Below are 26867 nucleotides of genomic sequence, written 5' to 3' on the forward strand. Positions count from 1 at the left end.
CAGACAAGGACTACCCGCCACGATGAGTAAGCCAGATACCAATGAGAAGAGGACTGCGGCTACTATCATACTGGACGAAGAGCCCACTCACCAATCTGTGAGCCCATGAATTCAGTGGCGAAGGGGTTTTAATGGATATTAAAACCAAGGACTGGCTTATCGACTGGAGCAGTGGGGTCCTGTTTCCCACCCATCTATATCTTTTATCTTGCAATCACCTAGTTCAGTCAAGTTTCAATTCACTTCTGTTAGATTTCTGCAGCCCGGCGCCCAATGATGCTGTATCGCCGGCCATGCAACCTACAGCAGCATCTGGATGCGAGGATTCTGCATTCACACCGTGATCCTCTGTTCCCTGCACTCCATCCCGTCCTGTCGACCTATCGGCCCAGCCTCAGCTCCTCCCTCCTTTGGTCTCACCCGAGACCTGCAGCCTTGTGGCATCCTACTGGCTCCCCTTTGGTAACTCTACTTCCACCTCGGACTTGCGAGTCGGTCGCTATGCTCCGCCTCTCCACCCCTCTGGTTACCGCGGGTTCCTCCTTCCGGGGTCACCTCTGTCCTTGGTCTCTCCAGCTCAGTCCACTCTGGCTCAACCTTCAAAGCTCATCACCAGATCATCAGATGTTGCTTGTCCTCATCGTCTCTCCATCTGCTCACTTGTTCTTCTCCGTCGGTCGTAGCATGGAGGCCATCCTGCTGTTGTCCTTCACTGCCCGTTCCATGGCTACTCCCTCCATCCATTCCTCCATGGCTCATTGCACCTTCCTTACCACCATGGACTTTAATGTTTATCTGCCTGTTAATTTGTATTTCAGGATTCTGCCCATTCCTTCTACTGTGTCTCAGTCCAGCATCCTTACCGTCATCTGTCTTCCACAGTGCGAGGTTGCGCTTTGCCGGGAGGGGGCGAACTGTCTCGTTCCTATCTGTGTCCATTGCATGTTTTGAGTTTCACCTTCCTAGTTATCCTCTGTTAGTCATCATCGTCTGTTCATTTGTCTAATTATCAACACCTGTTTATCATTATCTTGTTTAGAGCCATATTTAAGTTGTGCTTGTTTCAGTCTTCCTTGTCCGGTCGTGTCAGTTAGCAAAATGTGTTCATGCTGTGTTGTGTATTCATCCTGCTTTTGAAAGTAAAGTTTTGTTATTTGGATACTCGTCGTCTTACCTCACACACGTTGTGACACACTCATGTAAGTGTAACACAGTCTCACCCCATTTCGTCAATATTTGACGACACTTGACCATTCGTCATATGTTGACGTGAAGGGTATACCTTTCGCGTCATTTTTTGACGAACTGGGGACTTCAATACTATTACGTCCGTTGCATTCTCTTTCCTATTTTATTACCATTTGCGCGTCGGTTTAGGGTTAGATTACGCAAAATTAAACAGTGTACGCGAAATTAAACAGTGTACGCGAAATTAAACAGTTGTCACCTGGCGTTGGGGTTAGAAACAGTTTTCACCTGGCGTTGGGGTTAGAGTTAGGTTTGGGTAGGGATGTCATTATGTAAATCTAACCCTAAACCGACGCGCAAATGGTAATAAAATAGGAAAGAGAATGCAACGGACGTAATAGTATTGAAGTCCCCAGTTCGTCAAAAAATGACGCGAAAGGTATACCCTTCACGTCAACATATGACGAATGGTCAAGTGTCGTCAAATATTGAAGAAATGGGGTGAGACTGGGTTGGTAAGTCAAACTTCCCAAAACACATTTTGCAGATCTTATTTGGCTTTAGGCATTTGTTTAACTCAAGTAATTCTGTTTTCATTATCAGTATTTCTTCAAAATAAAGTAACAAAACTATTTTAGGTGTTGAATTTATTATAAGAGACAAAACAGAATATAAGTCACTGGTGAAAAGCAGATTTGGGATGGCTACTTTTAAAATACCAACATTTAAAGAGTTACAGGTAAATAATGCTGACTGAAGCCGTAATTTGGCCTGCCACGTTTGCAGTGGTATTCCTATACAGCTAACATCTTGTAATTCTCTGCAAGGGTAGACTACTCTTCTGTTAATTTGTACAGTTTCTGGAACCACTACAAAACTTACAACTGCAATCATACCATCAACAGAAATTTAAAGCACTTACAAACACAACATTTTAGCTAAAATGATTTTCCCTGTGGGGAGTATTGTCTCAATTAGCTGTGTTTGATCTGTGTCTGTAGGGAATGTTGTGTTATTTGCCCATGCACCAGCAGGTGGCTCATGTGAGTCATCACTGACAACAGGAACTACTGCACAGTCAAGCTGTGCTTGAAAGTGTTATGAAAAAATAATGATTTATTTAGTTTTAAATGAAATCATTGTGATCCTGAAAGTATTCCCATTTTTACCAAATGTAACTGTAATCGTATTACTATGTTTTTTACATAACTGTAACGTATTACAGTTACTAGTATTTGTATCCTGATTACTTAACCTTGAATAAGCCACAGGTATGCAGTAATATCATGTACACACATTAAAAGTATAACACATATGAGCATTTCTTATTCATATTATATTATTTTCTTTAAAAAAATAACCAATACCACTTCTAAAGCAGAGTTTAAGCACATAGACAACCAGTGCAAACAATATTAAATAGGCCACACATTATTGCCGTCTAGGGGGTGGCCCTTGGCCCCTGCCAGCCCCTGGTTGGCCAGGAAGTGGACCAGGTCCCCGGGGGCCTGGTGCTCGAGTCACAGGCCCCCGGGCATTAGGATTGGCTGATGCGAGTGACACATCTTTCTGCAGATGCACCCCACCTCCGGCAGCGCCTGGTTTCACTTTTGGGGATCTCCCACCATGGTCAGGTTTTTTTTCTAAGGAAGTGGAAGATAACAATAGCAAGGTCAGTTGTGGGCCTGATCTGCTATCTTGTTATGCACACTAAAGAAGAACAATATTGTTTCTTTAAGGCAAACCTGCATTATGTTGTGGATGGGCGTGGAGTGCCCGAGAATTACTTGGAAGCAGATCCTCTAAGTCCTTCATCACCTGGTTGGTGCTGTCTTTGTTGTTGCGTCTGTTTTTCTCTTCATCTCGTGCCTGTAGAGTTTTTGTGTTAGAAAATCACATTGTTTGCCCTTTCAAAAACTGTTAATTTGTGACAAACTTATTACCATGTTTTTAAAATAATACCACTTTCAAATATTATTTATGTATACGCGTCTATGCTTGTATAAAATTTGGTTCAGATATGTGCCATCCCAAAGAGGAGGCTTTCGGCGGGTTAGGGTGTACTCATATTATACCGTACCATATCCAAGTACATTTGACCCCAAAGTAAGGTTCGTTTGGCTAGTATGATCGCTGGGGTCTGTACCCTGGTACACTTTGCAGAGGTGGTCTCAGGCACAGTTTGATTTGATTTGTGGATGGGCATGCACACTTGAATGCGAAACTTCAGCTGTCACTGTAACACACTCTGATATGCGCAGCACAAACACATACAGTACAGACGCGTGTCACGCATCTCAAACAAACCCTAAAAAAAGAGAGATGTTTGACATAATGCGTGCTGCTCTGACCTGAGGCCCCAAGTTCAACCCTCCACACAACACAACTGCATTAAGGAAAAAGTGAGTAGTGAAGGAGGAGAATTGCAGGCAGCTAGACATGGATGCATGGAGACAGCCTTACAGCGTGTAATGAACAGCATATAATAAAGCATTCTGGGCCGCTCCCCAACTGCTACAGGACTGGATGTTGGTGGGTTAACACAAACAAATGCCCAGTTTCCTCAGATTAGGCTGCTCAGACAACTGACAGACATATTTTATGGCTGATCTCAGTGCCAAAGTTGAGAAGACGACAATGTTTTGATTGGTCCACGGCATTTCTCCTTATCACCCCTTTTTACACTCACTTGAAGTCAGGGTGATTGTAAAAAATCCTTAAAGGCAGGGTGCATGATCTCTGAAAGCCAATGTTGACATTTGGAATCACCTAAACAAATTGTGATAAATGTACCTTTTTTATAGATGTTAATTGTTCTGAGTCTTCCCTTGAGAGGGACAATAAGAGAACAAAACCTTATCGTTCTGAGTCTCCGGCCCTGTGCTAAGAGACACTTACAAACAAAACAGATTGCCCTCAAGTTCTGAATCTCCAGTCCCAACCCAGTCTCACCCCATGGCGTCAATATTTGACGACACTTGACCATGCGTCAATATGTTGACGCGGAGGGTATACCTTTCGCGTCACTTTTTGACGAACTGGGGACTTCAATACTATCAGGTACGCGAAATTCTCTTTCCTATTTTCTTACCATTTTCTACCATTTTCGCGTCGGTTTAGGGTTAGATTTACATAATGACATCCCTACCCAAACCTATCCCTAACCCCAATGTCAGTTGACAACTGTTTAATTTCGCGTACCTCATAGTATTGAAGTCCCCAGTTCGTCAAAAAGTGACGCGAAAGGTATACCCTCCGCGTCAACATATTGACGCATGGTCAAGTGTCGTCAAATATTGACGCCATGGGTGTGAGACTGTGTTGCCAGTCCATATGGTAGAAGTTAATTGCAGATCACGAGTGCGTCCAGAGAATAAGCGGATCACACCACGTTCCAAGCTTTTCTTCCAGAAAGTAGTATTTTCTGGATTTACTAGTGTTTTAAAATGCGTCTCATTTCTCTGTCTTACCCCCTACCCCTCGGTTATGCGTTCATGTGAGGCGAAGTGGTGTCTCAATTCTCAGTTTGATCAAGGGCTAGGGCCAAGGCGTAGGGATACATAGCCCTTGAAACGAAGTGTGATAAGGACCACACTTGAAATAGAGGGGTAAACGTTAACGTAGGAATTTCTCAGGAGAGCCGGCATCAAGATTTTTTATGGCTGAACATCGAACTGTCAAGGAGTCGCACAAAAGAAAGTAACGTTATTTTCAGCAGTTTAATTGAGATTATATTATGACACTCAAGTTTTATGATACTTTTAATAAAATGTTCAAGCAGTTTTAATTGAAATGTTTTTGTTTTGAATCGCTAGTTAAGCTGCTAGCTAGCAGCTAAGTTATGCGCCATTTGTTGAGCTCAGCTCAGGCAATCGATACCACAACCAGAGACCACGGCATCTTTTTTGTTTATGTCAACGCTTGTCTGTTGATGTAGCAGCCAGTTAGCGGCAAGGGAAGGTGATGCAAACGGTAATTGAGTGGTGTCTCATTTTTTAGAGGAACGATCTGTCTTACCCCTTCCCCTTCACTCGGTTTCGAGGGGCAAGGGAAAGACAAAGACAAAGGGGAAGAGAAATTAGATTGGCCCTTAGTATCATTTAGTAGTGTTTTAGTTATGGTTCTATCCAGAATCTCACACTTTGCCATGTTGAGCTCCATATAAAAAGAGATGAAGTCATATACACCTGGGATGCCATGAGGGTGAGTAAATTATGAGAAAATTTTCATATTTTGATATATTCTTAAGAATATTTTCCTTTCTAAAAAGTCATAGCCAGGTTTAGTGTGCATACTACTTGACATCAACATAAATATTACCAACCATCTGCATCTTCTTTTTTAGCTCCATGTTGGAATTCTTGTAGGCTTCTGACACTGAATTCAGATAATAAATTGCCAGCCTGTAAAAAACAATTTGCTGGTCACAATACAGTTGATGTATCATAATGTGTGAAATTAAGAATCGAATAGTTTCTAATATTCACTCACACCATGAGCAGGACTGCAGGTATAATGAGCCCAGGATTTGCTGCATAGCTGAAGAGCGTCCCCATAAATGCTGGTAGATCCAAATCAATGGTCTCCATAATGACATCAAACATTCTTTCCTTGCCACTGTGGTAAGAGAAAATGCAACACTATGCATGGCTAACTATACATTTGGTGTTTTACATTTAAGGGGTGGGGAGGGATGGGGTAACATAAATACGTGGCTGATTTTCACCAAAACCACAACATCACATGTAAGAAGTGAGTGAATGAGTGAGTGAACATATGTGTTACCTGAAAGGTCCGCAGTCAAATGAAGGAGGTAAAGACATAATGGTGTAAACCACAGGCAGGAGACTCAGGAAAAGAATGAGCAGTAACAGGCCCATGTAGAAGTTATTTGATTTAGAAGCTTTAAAGACTCTCTCATGAGGAACATTACAGGCCATTACCGCCCAGCACTGGTAGTACATAGAAGTCAGGAGACGCAGAACATTGATTCCAACCAGACCAGGAGCATAGAATGCACCCATCCTAACAAACAAAGGCAAAACATTTGCTTAAAAATATGCATGCACAGCTACTGGTTAAACAAATGTAGCTATGCCATCTAAAAGGGTTGCAAAAAAGTCTTTGTGTTTGCAGCTCACTACGGTTTAGAGCAGTCTTTATTTGCTCATGAACTGCAAAATCTGTGACATGTTTAGTCCATTACTTATTGTTATGTTTTTGTGGTTTTATGCATTCATTCTTACCAGATCATTCCTTGATTAAAAACCAAACCAAGCACGTTGCCACTAATGTCAAATTCACCATAGGAAGGCTGAGAAAGAAAGAGGTTGTTAGAGGCCAAAACCTGACATGGGTTTGAATGACTATAGAGAAGGATTCAGATATTTCCATTGCATAGTGGCCATTCATGCAAGTTCTGCCAGACACGTCCCGAACAGGATTTCGGCTGTGTTTTCCGGATACGACCGCATACGTCATTGAAGTTCTCACATTTCAATTAAAATACTTTAGAAAATTAAGAATGATTTTTTTTAAGACATACAATCATTGTAGTTTCATTCTTACCTTGAAATGTAACGGATGCTTTTCTGAATTGAACACGAAATATTAAACCTTGATGACGTATGCAGTCAACCACCGCGACTTCCGGAGAACGCACTCGAAATCCTGTTAGGGACATGTCCAGTGGAACTGGCACGAATGACCACCATAATAGTACCCCATGGTTTGGGTCATGTCAGCTTACTTTTGCTGGCTTTTCTACTGGGTACAGTATGTATTACCCAATCCCTTTTTACTACCACCTGCTCTTTTAATGTGTCTCTGGCTACCAGTCAGGAGCTTCTGCAGTGAGACGCAATGACTTTACCTTTGACAATTGGCTCTTTTATTTAGAAGGCGGGACCTATTCCGCCGTACCGTGCATTTTGCACTGACTTCTCTAGTTTTTATAATAATATTATAAATTGACCGTCTTGCTGTTATATCTAGTTTTCGCGACTCAAAGAGCACAGAGATGATAGCAAAGAAGCAAAGCTAACGAAAGCATCCATGGCAATGAACGAGCAATCGTTATTATAATCCAAATGGGCAAACATTATTAAGCAAGTTGTAAAACTGCGTTATTAATCACCATGACTGTAAAGGGGACTTTAAAAGCTGGAATAAGCATTAAACATTTCAATCGTCAAGAGAGGAATAACATGGATGGAACTTTCTTGGAAATAAGGATTGTGCATCACACAGACAGGTACAAGGAGGGAGAAGACTAACTTCTATGGGTAAGCCAAAAAGTTTAATTTTCGCTACTTGTTTATTGACTTATTAATAACATTTAGCTAAGAATATTTGCCGGTCGGGTCTGTGTCTTCCCGGACGGGTTCGGGTCCAAATTTTAAATATTAGACGGGTCTTCGTCGGATCCGGGTCCAGCTTTTAATAGACGGGTCCGGGTCGGGTCCGGGTCCAGCTTTCAAAACAACAGACGGGTCCGGGTCGGTTCAGTGTAGCACATTTGCGGGTCTGATCGGGTAGGAATTTTTGGACCTGTGTAGACCTCTACACTGTAGATCACTGATTGGTCTGAGAGAATTGTCACTACAGTACCAGCGCCATTGCTTAACCTTCGCCATTAGCTTTACCTTTGTGCTTGCGCTGTCTCGAGCAAACCTGTTGTCATCTGTGCTTTGTTGTAAGTTCCCAAACTTCCTTTTAGGGGTGAAATCATCCACAGGCTCAAAATTGGGAACACCATACCAGTGTTTTCCTTGCAGTTTGTGCAGTTACATAAACAACGCACACGTTAGCATGTATGCACTGCGTTTTTGCAACTTAGCGGAGCTGATGCCACGGGTGTTTCTACAGAAACTTTCATGTGAGATAGAGGTAGTGATAAACGTGATGTGCAAACATCTATTTTTGGTGGTCAATTTTGATTTGGGAATGTTTGGGAAACACTGCATTCCAACGACGCTCCCACTTTTTGTATGATGTCACATCAGTAGGCAGCGCAATTATAACGACACGCCTATAGGCCCTCCCACTCTGAAGTGGTACTAAACTCAATGGAAAAGCTAACCAAGCCAAAGTAGGGTAAGGTGACACGACCTGACCCGTAGGGTACTATGCGATGGAAAAGCGCCATTAAACTCACCCAGCCAGCTTCCAGGTCCCAACACCAGCAGTAGTTCAGAAAACGCACAATCATTGCTCTCAGAAAGTCGCCAATTAGGATGGTCAGATACGTCACCTGAATATCTGATACAGTCAGCTTCACAAACTCCTGTTATTGGGGTGAGATTATGATCAGAATTATTTTCCTACAGCCACATAAATGAATCATGGAAAAGCCAGTGTGCATACAGAAAAAAAAAATTAGTTCCTGACACTTACTGCACTGCAATAAAGAAAGTGTCCCTAGCTGTCATTGGGGCAATACCCTTTCATAAAGTACACCTTGGTACCCATGAGTTCATACTAGTTCCTCAGAGGTATTTATTGGTACCAAATGTATACATATCTGAACTTAACTGGTGGTACATCTTAGGATTGTTTTAAAAAGTACTGCCCCAGTGCAGCTTGGGACCATTTGAGTGACAGTGTGATAAATAAAACAAAGTTTGTAACACTTTACTATTCCCACTGTGGTCTCCCAGCATGGACCTCTGATGATATCAGCAGGGTCCATAGGAGGTGGGGTGGCTGTGGTATTTGGGTTGTTGGCTGTAAAGTTGGCATAATACTCCTTCATTAACCAGATGCTGGCATTCTTTATGGACTTCTCTTCTTCTAGCTTAATAGAAAAAAAGTTGTTTATTCAGCTGTGTATCTTTTCTTACCAACAAGTGATTTGCCACAAATGTATGTAAAAACTGCCATAGTTCAAATTCTTACTTTTGCATTGACCTCATCAAACAGAGCAAGCAGGAATGTGTAGAGATTACCAAGGAAGAGCGCAAAAATACGTCCCAGCTGCCACTTGAGAGCAATACGTGGATGGTATTCCTCCAATTCAGCAATAGTCTCAAAGAGCATTGGACCAACCAGACCCAAAAGGGACATGATGATTTCAAGCTGGGACACATATTTATTATATCATTAGCGTAATTTTTTAGCATCAGAAAGAAAATTCACATTTATGTTTTATTTTGTTACTATATGACTTATTACAAATAAATCAAGGTTGTACAATACATGCACTGTTGTTCTATTTTGCATTTTGTTACTGATTTGAAAGCTGTACAGTATACAGATGTGGCCTTTAAAAACGCGCGTTTTCTCCCGCGGCATTCGCCAAATCGTCTCGCGGAGTCACGCAGAATTCTGCAAGTGTTTTCGGGGGGGCTACTTTCCCTTTTCCCTTAATGTGTTTCGCTTCACAGAAAATCCACCAGGTGGCGCATAAAAAACTACATTTTTATATGCGTTGTCATTGCGGTTGTTTCCAGAAGTTAATAAGGGCATTGCTGAATATTTAATATTTCTATTAAAACAGCAAAGTGACGTCAACCCCTTCTTGCCAGCATAACAGCGCATACATTTATTAAGATGACTGTACGTGCAATGGGCATTTATACTAAGTGCAACAAAGAATTTAGTGTGAGCCTAATACCCTTAACTCTATTTACAATGAATATCTTAATTATTTGTGTTGTCGAATTTTGACACCGTTTCATTGTTTGTTCATAATATTAATAATTATGTCCGTTTTTCTAAAAGTATTACTATTTTAAAGAGATTCATGTGGTATAAAAATACATGTTTTAAAGTTAAAAATGTTGTAAAAATATATTAGTATTATTGTTCTTAATATATTAAGAACAATAATATGACACATGTATATTGCGCTAAAATGCTATACATATGGAAAGAGGAATTCTTCTCAACCACCACCAATAAAGTAAAAAAAAATATTCTTTAGAAAAATAGCGTTTAAACCCACGCAGAGCGAACAAGAAAACATGGGCCTATGCTTACATACTGTACAGTGGGCATATGATATCTTTATTTAGTTTTACATATTTAAAACTTTAATAATACCTTTCTTGCGCATATAGGCAGTCAGTGTTATGATTTTTTTTTATCCTTTCAGCCGTTATTCATAACAATAAACAGATTTCCTTATTGAAAGAAAAACGTAGAAAATGTTATTATGGGTATAGTTGATGCAAATAAAGTGTGCAGTATACAAAAAATGCAAACAAATTATTTCTAAAAGTGGCAAGATTTTAAAAAGATAAAGGTGGTATAAAGAAAGACATGAGAAAAGTAGAGGTATGCAAAAGAGCACAGTTTAGTTATTGTTAATTAAAGCGGTTTTATACACCTTTGTTTGAATTGACAAGCATTTTATTCGCCACTTTCAACACATTTTGTGATTCATTTACTGATTTATTACAGAAAATTGTTGTCAGAAGCAAAGCTATTGTACAAAGCATCTTTATATGTATGTTTTAAAGTTAAAAATGTTGTAAAAAATATATTAGTATTCTTTAATTTAAGAATAACAATATGATACATTTATATTGCGCTAAAATGCAATATACATTATTCTGCAAGCAATATAAATTATTCTCAACCACCACCAATAAAGTGTAAACATTATTCTTTAGAAAAAAAACGGCGTTTAAACCCGTGTTGCGTGGAGCGAACAAGAAAACATATGCTTACATGCTTATTCGGCATATGATATCTTTTTTATTTAGTTTTACAGTTTTAAAAGTGGCAAAAAAGTTCTTAAAATCTAATGAATACTGGTTTTGTAAAATGTATATAACTGCAGATGCGTGCGTGGGATCCGGGCAGGTATCATTTTCCTCCAGACCTTGACGCATGGTCGCGGGAAGGCGAGAAATATATTTTTTTTAGGTTAAAATATTTTGCACAATTGATATATTACTTATGAATATTTTAGGAAATTATTTTTGACACACGTAGGTTATTACGTGTATTTTGGATTTTAATTTCATTACTGTGCCTATCCGTGGCCTCATCCGAGCGCACTTTCTCCGCCTTGCATCTTTTGAAGACATTGGTATGCAGCACCATGACCCAGAAAAGACTCACACACCTTTCCCTGATGCATGCCCACACAGAAATACTGAACTCCCTGGATATTTGTCCTCTAGCTCATGAGAGACTTTGGAATCTCTATACAACCGGCGCAATTCGCGAGGCGAGTTTTTTCTGTTCGAGTAAAGAGCGCGTTGATAATATGCGTATTAACGGAATGACAACGCGGGTTTGTTTATTACATGGATGCGCAGCAGCACAAAAACGCTTTTTAATATGAAAAATTAAAGGATTAAAATGTAACAGATTATTATTGAGTCTCTTGGACATAAATGATGACCAATTATGAGACGTTAGAAGGCGCAAAGAGCTGCTTCATCTGTAGCTAAGTAAATAAATGCTTTGCTTTAAACAAATGCATCTACTTTTAAATGTTTTTTTTTAAATGCTACCCAACGGATTTATTGTATATAATGACTCTGCACCTGTAGATATGGTGAGATGAGAAAACATTTTAAGTAATGCTTTTAAAAAAAACATTTCGCTGTCCAAGTGCTGAAATGGCTCTCCACACGTTTGTAAATTCTTTATCTTTTGTTTGTAACAAATAAAGTATTTTTACAGTACAAACCTTATATAAAGCCTATTCTAAAAATGTAATTATACACCATGTTTTTCTTATTAAAAGTATACAATATCAGAACTAAACCCATTATTATTTTTGTTCAAATTATGAATTATTTATATGTTTAAAAAAGACAGTAATAGTACTATTTAGTAAAAAAAGATCTATATAAAAATATACTAGGTATGTTAATGTAAGAATATTTTACATCTGTTAATCGACGTGTGATCTTAACTTAAAAACGAAAGTAAAATATGTTCGTCCGCATGGACATTGAAAACTGTGAAGTTTAATTAATATTATATGTTGTTATAATATTATATGTTGTATGTAAATTGTAACGAAAGTAATTCCCCCTGGGATAAGTATTTTTGCTTCTGATTAATAGCGCATATTCATCTGAGAACTGATGATGTCTGTGTTTCAGACCCTGGCTGTGTGCCCTGAAGTGTATATGACAATAAAGTAGTAAATCTCAATGTATTTATTTTTAAAATGTATTTTAAATAGGCCTATAGGCTCATAGGTTTTTTGGTTAAAAAAATTCACAGCACCCCCTGTTCAAAATGACTTCCAGCGGCCCTGCCTTGACGCTTTGTGTGTTCGACTTTAAATGGTGCGGCGCTGACTGGTCGGCGTATGACATCAGAGTACCGCGAGAGCAAAGGTAAAGTCGGACCATTTGTAACATTTCGACTTGCTCTCGCGGTACTTTGATGTCTTAGTTGCCGAACTGTCTGCGCAGCGCCACATAGAAACGCCCTTTGACTCTTTAAGGCAAAGTACCAGCAACATGAGAAGTGGTGGCACGCAAAAGAAAGTGAAGGTACGCAGTACGCTAAAATATAAAGTGTCTGTACTGCGAGCACTGGTTTAGTTATTTACATCGTGTGTTGCTCTTTCACCATTGTGCACCCGCGCACTCGCTCTGTAGTTTGTAGCTCGCGCTCCGGCTTCGATAAACAATGCCCGTTTCTCAATACCAAGTAGGGGAGAGTGGGGCAAAGTGAGCCAGTGGGTAAGTTGACCCACCCCCTTTATCTAGGCAACCATACAGATTTGTAGCCGTGTGACCACAAATACAGGTAGCAACCATAATTTATATTTGGCTATGTTAAAGAGAAGGACAAATTAAAGAGTTATGATTAAAGTATGATTTAAAAAAAAAAAAAAAAAAGTTTTTATCCTATCAAAGTAAAATGTATACATACCAGGTATAATGGCTGTTATGTCAAAGTAGATTTATCCAGGTCTAAATATTTATACCATACATATTGGTGATAGGCTAATGTATAAAACCATGTGAATGATTTAGCTAAAGATTAGCCTGAATTACTAAGCTAGGCAGTTTTCCAAAACGGTGGCTGTGGGGCAAAGTGAACCAGATGGGGTAAACTGAACCAGGGGTTCAACCCCACCATGAGGCACTGTAACCATTGAACATGTTTCATAACAAAAAGAGCCTAGGTTATATCAACATATGTCAAATTAAGTTACCTGATATCCACTTAATTTTATAAGTTATAAACATTCATTTAAAATAACATACAGCGTATGTATTAGGCCTATTTGCTTAAATAGCATTTTAACAAAGAAACTGCAAGGGTTGAAATTAAAACCCAACGCGCTGGTGAAAACTGGATAAACCGGTTTTCTTTTGATTCCCTGATGATGAGGTGATCGATTAGCATTGGGGGTTGGCAAAGAATTGGCAGACCTAGGGGTGGGTGGTTTTTAATTTCTTGACTCTGTGTCACTGGTAGCTGCTAAAACAAGCAGCTAAACCATGTACAATTAATTACATTTTGGAATTAACTTCCTTCATGTCTTTTTATTTATACACTGTAAAAAATATTTTCTGAATTTTTAAGTAGTTAGCATTAAATATGTTTACAAACAATTGGTTTACAAACTCTGGGATGTTTGTGATTATCATCATTCAGAAAAGTGGTGCTTGTGTTTAGACTTGTGTTTTACGTGATTAAATCATGAAGATTACAATAGTTTCTTTTCAGTGTAGAACAGTTTGTAATCAAAATGCAAAAATATAGTATATTTATAAACATCGCTGAAACAAAGAGTGAATTAAAATTAAAAAAGTAATAAAGTTAAAGCTGCTGATAATTTTGTTTATATTTACTAGCCTTTTCTGAGTGAAAAATGTTTAGATTTTGTTAAGTAGCCTAAATCCTACTCCAATTTATTTCAGTGTGGGTTTCTCATTTTTATCAGCTTTCTTTTGCTTTTCAAAGGGCCGTCTACCTTTGCTACCGCCAGTGCTTTAATGTGGGCCGGTAGGCGCCAGTACTCAGTACCGCCACTTCCAAATATAGCTCTTGCGTACCACCACCTCTCCCTGCGCCCAGAACGTACTTCTAGCGTACCAGAACGCTCATTTGCACATCTGTTTAAATCAGAGGCTTAATTTAATCCTTTGGCTGCGCTGCCGCTTTTCAAAGCGCCCTTCACAATGCAAGCTACCTAATTCGTCCCACCGAGAGCAGAGACTACATTACCCATACACCTTTGAGTTTTACAAGTTAAAAGCGCATGCGTAGCTTTTGCTGCTGTCAATAGGCTTGTTCGACTTCATGCGGCGCCCCGAGAATCGACAGCCGGAAGACGTCACAGTATCGCGAGAGCGAGGCGAAATATGATTTCTTGAATCATTTTCGCGGTACTCTGACGTCATCCGGCTGTCGGTTCTTGTGGCGCCGCATGAAGTCGAACAAGCATAGTGTTAACAACGTGGTTTGGAGAGGTGTGTGAAACGCGCAACCATAGCTGCTCTGTTAAAATGAAAATACAATGAATACTTAATATGCCCTCCTGGTTTTAGACTCTGAGGAGTAAAAGAACAAGGCCAGAATCAGAGGACTCTCGCTGGCTGACATCCCACCAAGCCAGAATGATATCGCTGCAGGTACCCTTTTGTAGGTACTACGTGACAATCTCTGCTGTCGCGGCTGTCAGCTTGGTTCCCCTCGACGCAACTTCGGATTTCCTCAGACGATGTGCAGTGTAAAAACATTATTGAAATTGTATTATACATACTTGCTAAACTACAAGTGAACAAAATTTCAATGAATTTGAACGACGTGCACAGGAGTTTTATCACCCGCAAAATGGAAAACAATGGGACAAAATAAAGTGATGACTTTCGAGTTTCAAATGGCCAATATTTTGTTATTCTTGAACCCATAGACATGGTCTTGGTGTCCAGAGAGTATCTTTGCCCGACAGCGACAATATGTTATTAAAAAATAAATTACATCATTATGGATAAATGAGTGCTTGCAGAATATACATATTTGAGAATGCTTATCAGTACTTTTTTGTTTCTTTAACTTTAAAGATGAATATTCTTCTTTAGAGATGGGCAATTTTCAGCAATAGCACATTATATTCAACATTTTGAGCTCATAAAAAAGATTTTTCGCTTATTTAAATGATTTTTTTTATGTTTTTATGCACGTTTAGTTTTGGTGCAATTTCATCAAAAGCTTATAATTAGGAAATACACACAACACGCTTAACGTATATTTTATATATCTTAAAAATGTTGTAAAAATTGCGTATTCTTATATAATAAGAATAACAATATGATACATTTATATTGCGCTCAAAATGATTTAGAAATGGAAAATGGAATTGTTCTCAACTGAGTGCTTGCAGAATATATAGGCTATATTTGAGAATGCTTGTCAGTACTTTTTTGTTTCTTCAACTTTAAAGATGAATATTCTCCTTTAGAGATGGGCAATTTTCAGCAATAGCACATTATATTCAACATTTTGAGCTCATAAAAAAGATTTTTCGCTTATTTAAATTGCTTTTTTATGTTTTTATGCACGTTTAGTTTTGGTGCAATTTCATCAAAAGCTTGTAATTAGGAAATTCACACAACATAACGTATATTTTCCATATGTTAAAAATGTTGTAAAAATTGCGTATTCTTATATAATAAGAATAAAAATATGATATATTTATATTGCGCTCAAAATGATTTAGAAATGGAAAAAGGAATTCTTCTCAACTACCACCAATAAAGTTTGTTTGTTACCAACACCCTGATGAAGGCCAGTGGGCCGATACGCGTTGGTGTTTTAATGTTTTAGCCCTTGAATATCAATAAAGGCTTTTTAACTTTTGCATCCTACTGAGTGCCTGGACTTGGAATTTGTTTTTCCAATTCTTTTTCAATACCACCAATAAAGTTTTAAAATTCTTCTTTAGAAAAACGGCATTTAAACCCACGTGCACCGAACAAGAAAACGTATGCTTACATACAGTCCGTGTATGATATATTTTTTATTTAGTTTTACATATTTTTATTTATATGCATTTAATAATAGTCTACCGTAAGGTCATAATGTACACACTGTTAAAAATGATTCAGTGGCTTTGTAAATATCCATAAAATAAATGATTAAAGTAACTTAATAAAATCTCTTAATGCAGTTATGCGATTTTTTTAGTTGGAAAATAAATTACTTAAAATAGAACAGATATTTTGTGTAAAATGTACATATATTATTTGATGTATACGCCTTAATAATATAAGTATTACATTTACAGATTATTTTAGTCAATATATTTAAAAAGGTCAGAGTAATATATTTAAGTTTTTTAAACTGTAATAATTGCATATTTCAAATTATTATTATTTCTATTTGACATCAAAAATGTGTAAGTTTTACGCCTAACTTGAAGTATGAATTACTTATATTTTCACATTGATATTATTTGAGTAAATGTAGGCAAAAAATAAATTAATAATAAGTAGAAAAAATGTCAATTTTAAACAATCACATAGCCAACGGTTTTTAATCAGCAACAAAGAAACTGCACATTTTGCCGATGACAAACACCTCAGAAACTCCTCCAATTTATGAATATTTACACTCACAATATGATTTTATTTCCTTAGTACAAAAGTATAACATATTATACAAATTCTCAGTGAAATGTATTAAACACCAATGCATACTTTTTATCGTGTTTCATACCATGTAAAGGGAAACATGATAATATAAAAAGTAGCCTACTGTTCAGTAATGCAGAAAAGCGCACCGTACATGTTAAAGCTATTAAAACGTTCAGATGCAAAAATGAACTAAATGTAAAATTAGATAAACTAGTTAATGATATTGCGTAAATGCGCTCGGTCTCTTCAAAGGTCTTCGCGAATTATTTTGTTATTAGACTCGATTATCATACATCACGTCTCTTCTACTGTAAGTACACGGAAAAAATAAGACAAATGATGCGCGTTTGAGTCCGATTTTTATGAAGAATATGTGACTGTTTATGTAACTGGCAAAAGAAAACTTCGCCAACAAAATGTTTGCCAAAAAGCATGCATTTGTATGACATCAAAGTCTATCGCCTAAACATTGATAATCCGTGTCATGTTACTTCAATATCATACAGTATACGCTAAGCATGAAGTCGAGCACACACATTGTCGTCAGTATGGCCTACATGAAACACGCCTGCCCTCTACAGGTTTTTATATTTCCTGCGTCCCCCACCGAACTCCCCTTCTGCGGGATCTCGCAGAATTTCGGAAGTCTCCGCGGCATTCTGCTCTCAGAAACGCGCATTTTTAAAGGCCACATCTGTATAAACTGTCAGGTCTGCTTAAGATTGTGATACAATGTTAATACATACCTCATTCTTCTCATACCATGAGAGGTTGTCCATGTTGGCAAACTCTTGGGAGCGTTTGACTACAAAGTAGATGAGATAGCCACTTCCTCCCAAAGTACAAGTGATGAGGAAGTTTGCTAGGACACGTAAGAACCTCCTGAGATGTATGTTCTCATCTTTTTGGTTCTCCTGTTCATCCACGATAGACTCCTGTAAAATTTATTACAGCCTTATTGACTGAAAGTAAATGCTTGGGCATTTGGGATGTAGAAATATATTCAAAGCTTCAGGTCATATAGAAACATTGCAAACTGTATCCATTGGTCCAGACTAGGGATGCACCGATACCGATACTGGTATTGGGTATCCGCCTCGATACCACATTTTCTAAAGTACTCGTTAAAAGTCCCCCGATACCAGGGATCGATACCACGGTCTGAGAAATGTCTATGTTTGAGCGGCGTGTAAGGGGTTAATGCCTCTTGTGTTGTCCAAAGAGGCAGAGTTTACAACAAACTGGAAAACTAGTCCCTTGTTTTTTTGTTAAATTATATGACTAAACCTGTTACCTGTAAATTTAAATCATGTTTTTTATTAAGTACTCGGTATCGGCAAGTACTGAAATGCAAGTACTCGTACTCATACTCGTATTCCAAAAAAGTGGTATCTGTGCATCCCTAGTCCAGACATATTTTTGATCAAAATAGTGGTGGAAATGTGGTTTAACAGAGATAAATTCCTCAGTTTTCTAAAAGGACCAACAGATCATAAAATACAAAATGCAGTGGCCAGCACGCAAACATAGGTACCCACCCACTTGCACACAATAACACAACCACATACTTTGAAGCTGGTGGTGATGGAGGCATATTTATTGTCGGCTGTCTCAGCATTCCCAATAAGATAATCCCAGCTGGTGAACATCTTCCAGGCAAAGGTGAATTCATTGTCCTCACCGTCCCCTCCCCCCACGTCTGCGTTTTTAGCCATCCTAACAGCGAGAGTGGACTTTACTTAAAACTTGTAGAGAATCCATTCTCGCCGGCAGGATAACAGAAGCGCAATTTTTAATTGCAGTTGAAATACAAACAATAGTGTTGACAGTAATCATACGGGTGCCCAGAATATCTTGTTTTTATAGGTAATGCTTTTCATGTTACCATAAAAATGTGCTTACTTTTACTAGTTATTAATTCAGTTTGGTGCTGAAATTACACACTTCACCTTTAAATAGAATGTTTATTTTTTTTATATAAGATGTTTAATATACTACACAATTATATAATATTGAGAACACGTCATACACTGTACATATTTAGAGTCGCATGTACTTCTCAAGAACATTTCATGCCATTGCCACAACATCTAGCAATGGATGAAAGAGGGACTCACGTTCTGATCACAACCATGAGGCTATACCCGAAGGTCCCAATGCCCACCATGAGGTAAGACAGAGGGAGGCGAAACTTCAGGAAGCCAATGGTTCTCTGGTTATTATAGTAGCCATAGAAAAGTACTGAGTACTTGCAGTAACCCTGTCAAACAGAAGCCATCAGAAAATGTTATTGACATGACAAATATTGACATATTTAACACATTTTTATATTAATATGAGATGCAATTAACATTTTAATGGATAACACTGGCTACATATATTTATGATTAACTATTTGTTGACAGTCTTAGTAATATTCATAAGACATAAGTGATATATCTTACGTTGAAGTCCGTAAGAACAGAGTAATCCATTGCAGTGGCTTGATCCGCTCTTGGCACAGTTTTCCGAGCAATGGACCCATATGGAAGTCCCATGAGAACCTAGTGGATATTTCCATAAGTTTACTACACAAGTAACAGTCCATAATTTAAATATAGATATAGAATAATACTTTATTGATTCTATAAGAGAAATGTTTGCACAAAAGAACATCAACATGACACAAAATATGTTTGTTAGCTAACTCACCCGCAATGCAACTCACTCCTGTGCAATGCAACAGCCCATCAAATATACAGTAGTTGTTAATTTTCTGATGATGAAGTGCACCGTTTTAATGCTGCACTGACATAGTGCAGGTGCTGATGTCACTAAACACTATTTAAAGCCCATTGATATAAAAAGAACAGGGGCTCACTGTCATGCTGTGTCTTATTGTTTTGAGTTAATCGATTGTGTATCATAACTAAACTTAGGATAAATAGCTGCTAAGTTGCTGCATTACTTTACTACTGTTTTGCATTTAAGTTTACATTATTTGGATAAAAAGAGAAAAAAGTGGGATAATTTTATTGGTTTGTAGTTTTTCCAACAAAAATTTATGAAATTAAAAAGTCTAATATTAATAAAATTATACAAAACCTTTTTTTTAAATAATTAGTTAAAGATAATTATTGTTTATCAAACAAGTGCATCCAGAATTTAGTTTCTAGACCAGAGTTTCTGTGCGTCATATTTGCATCATACTATTCATTAAAAAGGAAAGCCATAGTATATAATGCAGCAGGAAGAATTCCTTAAAGTTGATATAGAATGATTGAACGGGGTATTTATCCTTGTTCTGTGATGTGACATTTAGACAATTTTTTTTTTTGTTTGGGTCTGAAATGCCTTAGAAGCTTCCTGAAAACCTCTCTCAGATAGCTCTATTAGGGTGGGGGATTTTAAACAAGTGGTTTTGCACCTATTTGGCTTCCCCTACTGGCTTAACTTGCAATCTCATTACTGATTGGCTGACTTTGCTGCCACTCAAAAAATGTAGCCAATTATTTTAAAGTGGAGGGGCAGTGAGATGCCTGTGATGTCATAAGCATCAGTTTTTCAGATTGGTCCGTTTTCTGGCTGACATTTCTAAAAGAGGAATTTCTATGAGACTGAGATGTTTAGCATGTACAGCACTTTTTGTATGTTCGTGAATGCGGGTAGACTACCATTATTCAACAAAGACAAGGTAAAAATGGTTTTTCATTCTCTGTCCCCTTTAAAGTAATATACACTCACCTAAAGGATTTTTAGGAACACCATACTAATACTGTGTTGGACCCCCCTTTCGCCTTCAGAACTGCCTTAATTCTACATGCCATTGATTCAACAAGGTGCTGAAAGCATTCTTTAGAAATGTTGGCCCATATTGATAGGATAGCATCTTGCAGTTGATGGAGATTTGTGGGATGTACATCCAGGGCACGAAGCTCCCGTTCCACCATATCCTAAAGATGCTCTATTGGGTTAAGATCTGGTGACTGTGTGAGCCATTTTAGTACAGTTAACTCATTCAAAAAAAAAAAAAAAATTTGAAAAGATTCAAGCTTTGTGACATGGTGCATTATCCTGCTGGAAGTAGCCATCAGAGGATGGGTAAATGGTGGGGATGGACATGGTAAGAAACAATACTCAAGTGTGTCAAGAAAACATCCCCCACACCATTACACCACCACAACCAGCCTGCACGGTGGTAAAAAGGCATGATGGATCCATGTTCTCATTTTGTTTGCGCCAAATTCTTACTCTATCATCTGAATGTTTTAACAGAAATCGAGACTCATCAGACCCGGCAACATTTTTCCAGTCTCCAATTTTGGTGAGCTCCTGTAAATCGTAGCCTCTTTCTCCTATTTGTTGTGGGGATGAGTTGTACCCGGTGGGGTCTTCTGCTGTTGTACTGTAGCCCATCCGCCTCAAGGTTGTGCGTGTTGTGGCTTCACAAATGCTTTGCTGCATACCTCGGTTGTAACAAGTGGTTATTTCAGTTAAAGTTGCTCTTTTATCAGCTTGAATCAGTCGGCCCATTCTCCTCTGACCGCTAGCATCAACAAGGCATTTTCGTCCACAGGACTGCCGCAAACTGGATGTTTTTCCCTTTTCACACCATTCTTTGTAAACCCTAGACATGGTTGTGTGCGAAAATCTGAGCAGATTTTCAAATACTCAGAACGGCCCGTCTGGCACCAACAACCATGCCACGCTCCAAATCACTTTTCTTTACCATTCTAACATTTAGTTTGGAGTATGGAGATTGTCTTGACCAGGACCACACCTCTAAATGCATTGAAGCAACTGCCATGTGATTGGTTGCTTAGATAATTGCATTAATGAGAAATTGAACAGGTGTTCCTAATAATCCTTTAGGTGAATGTACATTTCTATGGTATATACACAAATGATACCCTGTCCCGGGTCCAAAATTTCGTATTTTGACTTAATATAAAATATTATTTTAATCTTTAATGCTCCGTCATGGACCCCAGTAACACATATGAGATACTTTTTTAAAGCTTAGAGTCTCTACTTTCTGCAGATATGCATCACTTTGACATATCTTTTACTGTAAGAAAGTTATTCACACTTACACTATCACCCTAATTTGTAAGTACAATAATGTTTGATATTAGTTATCATATATGTACAATATAAATATCTGTCATTTACCCTAACTTGCCAGTAAATACTAAATACTTATATTGCACATTTATTTGTAAGTACAGTAATGTTTCTCGTTATTTACAGTATACCTGCACTATAAGTATGTATATGTTATTACCCAGTACTTACTTAGAGTTACATAATAATTACCAAGTATGTACTACTGGTAAGTACAGTAATGATACCAATTAACTACCATGTAGATACCTAAAAATAAGTACCACACATTTGTCGGTAAGTACAACTTATTTACCATATATGTACAAGGTAAGTACACGTACTGTAAAATAAAGTGCGACCCTAATCTCCTTTCATAAGACACTCTCTGTTGTCAGGTGGGCATGCAACAACATAACAGAAAAATCCTGACCTCTGGTATCACAACCAGGCCGAATGTCAAGCCGAAGAGGACCATGTTCATGCCGTACATCCAACGCAAGAAAATAAAGTATGAAGCAACTGATGACCCAAAATGACCTGCAAAACAAGCACAAAACGATAGACCATAAGGCAGTGTTTTTTTTTTCAGACGACATAAAACATTCTAAAACTTAACATTTGAATGAAACAAAACATATTAAATGATACAATGTAGTACTGTTGTATAGTAGCCAGGTTTATTTACACAAAATTTATGATAAATTCATGTATTTTTATAAAATGTCATAAGGGCATTTGGCCTCTAGTTTGAAAACCACTGCCATAAGGTTCAAAAGATTATTCCATAACTGGCCACTAGTGGGCAATATTTTGCTTATTTGAACATTTGATTATTTGGAATAAACTAAGTAAAACAACATGGTTGTGTTTATATGTCATACTTACTCTCAACTTCCTTGATTTTCCGTTCCCAAGGTATGCAAGCTGTTCTAAAATTTTCAAAATCTCTTTGAAATTTTATCCATTTCTGTATGATGAGGCAAAAAAGAGTTCCCCACAAGATGAGTTAGGTGTAACAAACTGCATATTTACAGTTTCTAAAGACTCCTCACCACTATAATGTTAAAATGTTGTGGTTGCTTTGGATGACTTACTTGTCAAGTTTAATACTTAATGAAGGTAATTTAAACAGACCCCTACCTGTTTCAATGCATGGGACATTGGTGTAATAATGATCCTAGCACCACAATGAAAGATGAAGTGAGGATTCTTATATTCCTACCTTCATCATCATGACTTTGTAGGCATATAGCTTTCTGCCTTTGCCTTTGCCCAAAGCCCCCTCAAATTTATCCACAAACTGCTGAGCCTCCCTGCAGACACACGAACATGTTAAAATTGGTTTAAAACATTTACACAGCAAAAATTTGAGAGTTCAAATTTCAGTGTTAAACATTTCTGAGTTAATTCAACGCCTAAAGAATAAATTTAACATATTTAGAGTAAATCATTGTTCAGAGTTGAAGTTAATCATGCCAGTGTTAACCCAACTCCTTAGAGGTGTTATTACACTCCACCCACATATTTCAGTCTTCTGTTTTCATGTGTCCTGCAGATTGAACGGTAAGTAAAACTAAAATTACCGTAATTTTTTAACGCTCCTGTAATCTAATCTGACAACGTTAGTATTTTAAAAGTACATTTTTAAAGCATCTGTGCTTTATCAGTGTGTTTTTCTTGGGAATTTTTTTTACTTTACTTTACTAAAAAAATGTTCACTACATTCTAAAGCATAGAATAATACTGTGTATTCCTAATTACATAAAAATTGTGTACTTTTACTTTTCTTGTGCACTTATGTATTGCTGTTCTTGTGTTGCCATAATTGCTTCTATTGTTTACCTCACTTGTAAGTCGCTTTGGACAAAAGCGTCTGCTAAATGACAAAATGTAAATGTAAGAAAAACACTGATAAAATATGAATACTTAAAAATTACTTTTATTTAGGAAGTAAAAATACTTAAGTAGTGTCCCCCTCTGGCAATCTGAAACTTCTCTATCACCATCTCTGTTTGAAACCTAAAATTGCAAATCTTAGTTTGTTGGCTGTTTCATTTAAACTTGCCATCATTGCAATGTTTGCATTTCATCAGCTCATTTGCATTATAAAGGACATATCTAAAAACGGCACATTTTTGCTTGCACCTACAAAATGGCAATTATAACACGCTACAGTATAAAAAATTATGGGGTATTTTGAGCTAAAACTTCACATATGCACTCTGGGGACACCAAAGACCTATTTTAGATGACCACATTAACACTTTTGTGAGTCAAAGAAACTCTGGCCTAGTGTTAAAATTTCAACTATCTTGAAAGTGTTCATTTAACTCTGATAATTGATAATGATGTTAAATAAAAATAACTGGCTGATCATGCGACCGTTACATTTGTCCACGTCACATCTGGACTATTACAAGTACTATTTTTTTATTAAATTGATATAAAACATTATGGACTATATGTTATAGCAGAATAATAGCTTTTCTACTAAATCGAATAAAAAATAACAAAATAAAATGTGTGTCTTTTATGTTTTTATTATTTAGTAGGCTAACAATTTTATTACAAGAATGGACTTGAGGCTCGTTTGTGAATATACTCACAACTAAGCTCTCCTGGGCACTAAACAACTTAATTTCTCATGAATTTTGAAATTAAAACAATCTCATTTCAGGTGATTAAGTACTTGAGAACTTTGAGTCGTCTTCTCATTCTCCAGGGCTTGTTCCTGATGTTTGCTATCAGTTTCTTCTTTTCCTCTACCTCCTCCATCAATCTGGCCATTTCTCCTTCAGACATAGAGTCCTCATCTTCATCAGATTTCGAATCATCATCACTAACACAGAAAAAAATAGGAAATAGGAGGGTACAGAACTCTAACCGGTACAAATACGTGTAGGGAGTGTATGGGGAGACATAGTATTAAAAATGCAATGGCTTTAAATAGTTAAAATGATACTCTGGTGGAAATGTAAGAAGAGGCTAAAATAGCAGACGCTGGCAAATGTTTTCTGTCATAATCACTACTTTTTTCTGTCAACCACTTTTGTTAATAGTATACTGTACATGGGCTTTAATGATCCCTTATTAAGGCAGGACTTTGAATATGGAGTGTATGGGTGAAATGTTTAACCATTCAGGAGCAAATAATATTTTTCTATTTAAAAAATAGTATTCAGTAGTGTTATCAATATTTACATACCCATGTGATTTTTAAGTAAAGTGAACGACCTTTTTTTATGCTAGTAAGTATACATGATTTTAAATATATTTTTTAAACTAATATCTGTTTCTATAGGCGTAAACATTTTGTAGTAAAAGAAAATGAAATGGCCAGGACATCATCTTGGCAGGATGCTGAATCTGCTTAATAAAATGTTTAATGAATATTACTGGAAAAAGAATAAGAGCTGCAAAATCAATACAGTCCGTTTTTGATTCTATTGGATTCTCTTAGTCATCATGGTGCCAGAATGGGTTAAGTATTTGTAATGGGAGTTTCAAGAGAGTTTTTTCTTACATTCTGGTGTAGGTGTCAAGAACAGCTATGAAGTCAATTAATTATCAATCATCCAATTCTATCCGGCTTAATCTGTGTTCCATACCTGCTATTCTTTTTCTTCTTCTTATCATCGTCGCCGTCTTTATCTTTTTCTTTCTCTTTAGCGTTTTTCTTTTTTCTCCCACCTTTCTTGCTTCTTTTGTTGTCTCCCCCTTCTCCACCCTTGTCTTTCACTTTTCCTCTTCGCCTGTTTCCTGCGCATCTCCTCTGAGGAATGCCATCGTCGCTGTCTTCCTCATCTGCCTCTGTCCGGGATGGTTTCTTTTTATTAGCCGCTCGACGACCTTTAGGGGGTACATTATCCTCATCCTCATCTTCACCATCCTCACTTGCAGCTCCCTTGCCACGTTTGCCAGTGGCTGCTTTTTTAGTACCCTTGCCTTTGGCCCTGTTGTTCTCCTCTGTGTAAAAGAGGGAATGCTTTTATGCTAATGTAAGCATATCACTCATAAAAAACATCTCTCTGACAAGTTTATAGGCTAACATACTTACTGAAGACCTAATTATGTTAAATTATAGAGCAATAGCCTTTTAGATTTTTCCTTTTTTTGATGAAACATTGTTTATGTTTTGTCAAGGTGTTTTTGTAGTATGCAGCTGCTACATTCTTAAAAATAAAGGTGCTACATGATGCAAAAGAAAAACCAGTCTTGGTTTCATAAAAAAACTTAACACAATAAGTTTTTTTCACAAAAGGTATTTTGTTGAGGTAAAAAAAATATTTAGACATATAAAAGGTAAGAAAGAAGAATTAGAAGGCTATAATAAGAGTAAGAAATGGGTATTTTAAAGAGCTATTGACTGGATTTTTTTGGGGGGGCAAATGGTTATTCTTTGGCAAAATCACTTGTTGCACCTGTATTTTAGGAGTTTATAGTGTTTTGGCTTATTTATAAGTTTTTAGATAAGGTTTTTGTCCCTCTTTGTAAGTCTCAAAAAAATCTGATTTAGAAAAGCAAAAGCACACTTTTATCTCAATAAAATGAGTGAATACTCATGTAATACTGATGCTGTTCTTACCTTCAGCACTTTCCACCTCTCCATCAATATCTATTCCAACTAATAAAAATCAAATAAACATAGAAAAGGCAAGAATTATGCAATATATCACTGAAATAGTTGTCATTACCAGGGATTTAAAAAAATAGCCATGAAAGCACAGTATTGATTAAAAATGTATAACTCACCATCTTCCAGTTTTCTTGCTGTATCACTTTTCTTTGGCATTTTTCTGCCCTTCTGATCTCTATTAGCATCTGAATTTCTTACCTTGCACCTGTGGTCTAACAAATTACTGCACAGGTGTGCAACTGCTCTCGAGTAACTGACTCTCTATTTCCATAGCAACACCACGTGACCTCACATGTGCCATATTAGTATGTTAAATGAGGCAAAATATTCATCTTAATGATTTGGTTTCAGATCAAAGTTTTTTGACAGAAAACTCACTGTTGAAGATAAGG

General features: G+C 37.4%; 1 protein-coding gene across 1 annotated transcript; it reads right to left on the reverse strand.

Annotated features, from left to right (window-relative positions):
* Positions 1-1914: 1914 nt before the first annotated feature.
* Positions 1915-25792, reverse strand: tmc2a (transmembrane channel-like 2a). Its single transcript, XM_065284691.2, has 18 exons — positions 25448-25792; positions 24529-24678; positions 23062-23152; positions 22725-22806; positions 22270-22376; positions 19199-19297; positions 18872-19014; positions 18323-18470; positions 17501-17689; positions 9085-9264; positions 8825-8983; positions 8345-8473; positions 6435-6502; positions 5974-6213; positions 5680-5805; positions 5513-5591; positions 2934-3057; positions 1915-2831 (listed from the first exon to the last, which is right to left on the reverse strand). Exons 2-18 carry the CDS (start codon positions 24639-24641, stop codon positions 2620-2622), a joined length of 2289 nt encoding a protein of 762 aa, XP_065140763.1. The 5' UTR covers positions 24642-24678; positions 25448-25792; the 3' UTR covers positions 1915-2619.
* Between the last annotated feature and the right edge of the window lie 1075 nt (positions 25793-26867).

The sequence above is a fragment of the Paramisgurnus dabryanus genome, chromosome 5 (assembly GCF_030506205.2).
Source record: "Paramisgurnus dabryanus chromosome 5, PD_genome_1.1, whole genome shotgun sequence".
In the NCBI taxonomy this organism is placed as follows: Eukaryota; Metazoa; Chordata; class Actinopteri; order Cypriniformes; family Cobitidae; genus Paramisgurnus; species Paramisgurnus dabryanus.

Coding starts and splice junctions, on each gene's coding strand:
- tmc2a (XM_065284691.2), bottom strand. CDS start 24,641: ATGTCTGAAGGAGAAATGGCCAGATTGATGGAGGAGGTAGAGGAAAAG. Junction 22,377..22,724: donor GAAAATCAAGGAAGTTGAGA/GTAAGTATGACA, acceptor CTTGTTTTGCAG/GTCATTTTGGGTCATCAGTT. Junction 8,474..8,824: donor GGGAGACCACAGTGGGAATA/GTAAAGTGTTAC, acceptor CCCCAATAACAG/GAGTTTGTGAAGCTGACTGT.